Here is a 2,500-nt window from a genome sequence, read left to right as displayed (position 1 = left end):
TGTCTGTCTGTCTGTCTGTCTGTCTGTCTGTACTATGTCTGACCCCCTCTGGAGTGTGGGAACTTGAGAGGGGATTTGCGAACAATGGATTTCGATGAACCTGGTCTATATTGAGAAATAAAGAAAGTGAACTCACATGGGTTGGATCCATCAGCCACCAGCAGCATCCTCAGAGAGCTCAGGTTGATGTCTTTCTGGTCTTTGTGGGCCACCAGAGCCCAGTGCATGTCCCGGGACTTCACACACGCTACTTTGGCTGATAGAGACAAAATGAACAATTAATATTTGATTTGATTTGATTCAATTTATTTCAGACATATCAAACATACAAAACCAAATGAAAAGCATGGAAATACAATAAACAAATTATGTTTTCACAAAAAAAAAAAAAAGAAAACTAAATTATCTGTATTTCTGAGATATGCCTGAAAAGGAGCAGGAAGAAGTATACACTTATTTAATCCTACCCCTTTTCCTTTATCATCTTTAAAGCCTCTGGAGACATAGTGTAAAATAGTAAAAGAAAAAAAATCAAAGTTGGTTGCCTCAATTAGCGCGAACATATTATAAAACTTAGTTAAAACTGATAGCTTTTTTTACTGGCCAGTTTGACAGGACTGTGAGGGGCGTGGCCGTATCAAACAGTCTCCATGGCAACAGTTTACTATTTTTAAAGAACGTTTAAGCAGAGAACTGACGTGATTGGTTCAAAATACTCATCTTTAAGGACTTCAAGGACAAGAACAATTCTAAATTTTAAACAATGCACCTGATGACATTCTAACTATGACACTTTCAAGATGGCGGCACTAGGCCTTGGTCCAAAATATGCAGAAATATGGACATATATGAGACCCTTTCTAAGGGGAAAAAAAATTATTAAAAACATTTTTTTCAGCTATTATGCACTAAATTAAATGTACTTATGGATATTATAATTACTTTCTACAAAATCTGCTAGGAAATAAAACCCAAAATTCTACACACTGCAGGTTTACCTATCATGAAACCAACTCCCTCTTGTAGGTCTGTCTCATGTCTTCGTTGTAGTTGTTTGTATGTTATAAATTAATAAAAATTTGATAAAAAAATAAAATAATAATAATTCAATGAACTACCTCAATGACATAGTTAGAAGGATCATGTGTGTTTGGTGTCACAGGTTCAGGTTACTTTATTCATACCCGTAGGTAAACTTGTGTTGCAGTTTAAAGGTGAGCACATACACACAAACACAAATGGGACAGTTACATACAGTAGGCTAAAACAATTAAAGTGCTCCAGTGCTAATCCAAATTTGGACACTTAAAGGTGCAGTGTGTAATATGACATCATCAAGAAAGTTCATTCTACAAAGTTCTAGAATGCAACACTCCCTGGGTAACCCCAACCCTTTTGAATAATAACAGAAGCTACAGTGGCCTTCAAGGACAAGAACAATTCTAAATTTTAAACAATGCACCTGATGACATTCCAAAAACATGGATGCCTCTATAAGACTTGCCTGCTCAATGTAGAAAATGTAATATTAATATTTGTAATTCTCCGCTCAGGAGGATAATTCAGATTATTGGCAGAGGTGATTTTACACCAATGAGGACATATTCATGAATGAGGATATTGATTTTAGCTAATGAATTACTTAAAATGTTACACAGTGTCCCTTTAAAACTGTAACAGGGGCTTTAGGAGAGCCAGGTGAATGGAGGGAGACTGACCTTTGTACTGACAGACTTTCTGGATCCAGGACAGAGGGTTGACCTTCATCAGGGAGTAAGGGACGCTGATGACGTGCATCATGTTCATCACACTCTGTAACACACACACACACACACACACACACACACACACACACACACACACACACACACACACACACACACACACACACACTTACATTAGCATTTAAAGCATTGACGGACATTTTCAATCTTTCACTCTTAAATCTGAAAACGTTTTTGACTCAATTCTCAATTTTATGTGGTCATAAAAAAATTCAAATACAGATGTTTCAACTCTTTTAATAATGCCCTGTCTTCTTTTTTTTTTTTTAAGATATTTTTTTGGCATTTTTATGCTTTATTGACAGTGCAGAGAGACATAGGTGAAATGGGGCAGAGAGGGGAGTGACATGCAGAGAACGACCGCGGGTGGGAATCGAACCCGGGTCCGCTGCTGGCCGAGGCCCATGGGGGGGGGACGCCCTACCAACTGAGCTAAAGGCGCCCCAATGCCCTGTCTATCTCATTACATTATCAGCTGTACTGTCCATAATAACACCTCTACAACACCTTTATAAAGCTTCATATGTTCTGTAAACGCTATCACACAGAGTAGGCGGGGCTTACCGTGAGGATGCCGTGCCACAGACCAACATCCTTCTTAAAGTCCAGGACGTTCACTATGGTCTCCGCTACAGGGAGCAGAGAGGGACAGGAAGGGGTTAAATGACTGAATACAGACCTGGAGGGAGTGTGTGTGTGTGTGTGAGGGTGTGTGA

At 39.0% G+C, this 2,500-nt stretch overlaps 1 protein-coding gene across 1 annotated transcript in view; it reads right to left on the bottom strand.

Moving 5' to 3' along the window:
• The window catches only part of LOC307267726 (disco-interacting protein 2 homolog C-like), a gene marked incomplete at its 5' end in the record, with an annotated part of 57,082 nt that overhangs the window by 31,497 nt on the left and 23,085 nt on the right, over nt 1-2,500 (bottom strand). The window contains 3 exons of the mRNA XM_080050108.1: nt 137-256; nt 1,719-1,812; nt 2,349-2,413. Of these exons, the coding sequence (XP_079906234.1) occupies nt 137-256; nt 1,719-1,812; nt 2,349-2,413 (279 nt within the window). The remainder of the gene's footprint in view (nt 1-136; nt 257-1,718; nt 1,813-2,348; nt 2,414-2,500) is intronic.

The sequence above is a fragment of the Ammodytes marinus genome, assembly GCF_949987685.1.
Source record: "Ammodytes marinus genome assembly, chromosome: 21".
In the NCBI taxonomy this organism is placed as follows: domain Eukaryota; kingdom Metazoa; phylum Chordata; class Actinopteri; order Uranoscopiformes; family Ammodytidae; genus Ammodytes; species Ammodytes marinus.
The sequence above is the reverse complement of the archived record's forward strand: the minus strand, read 5'-3'. Positions and strand labels throughout refer to the sequence as shown.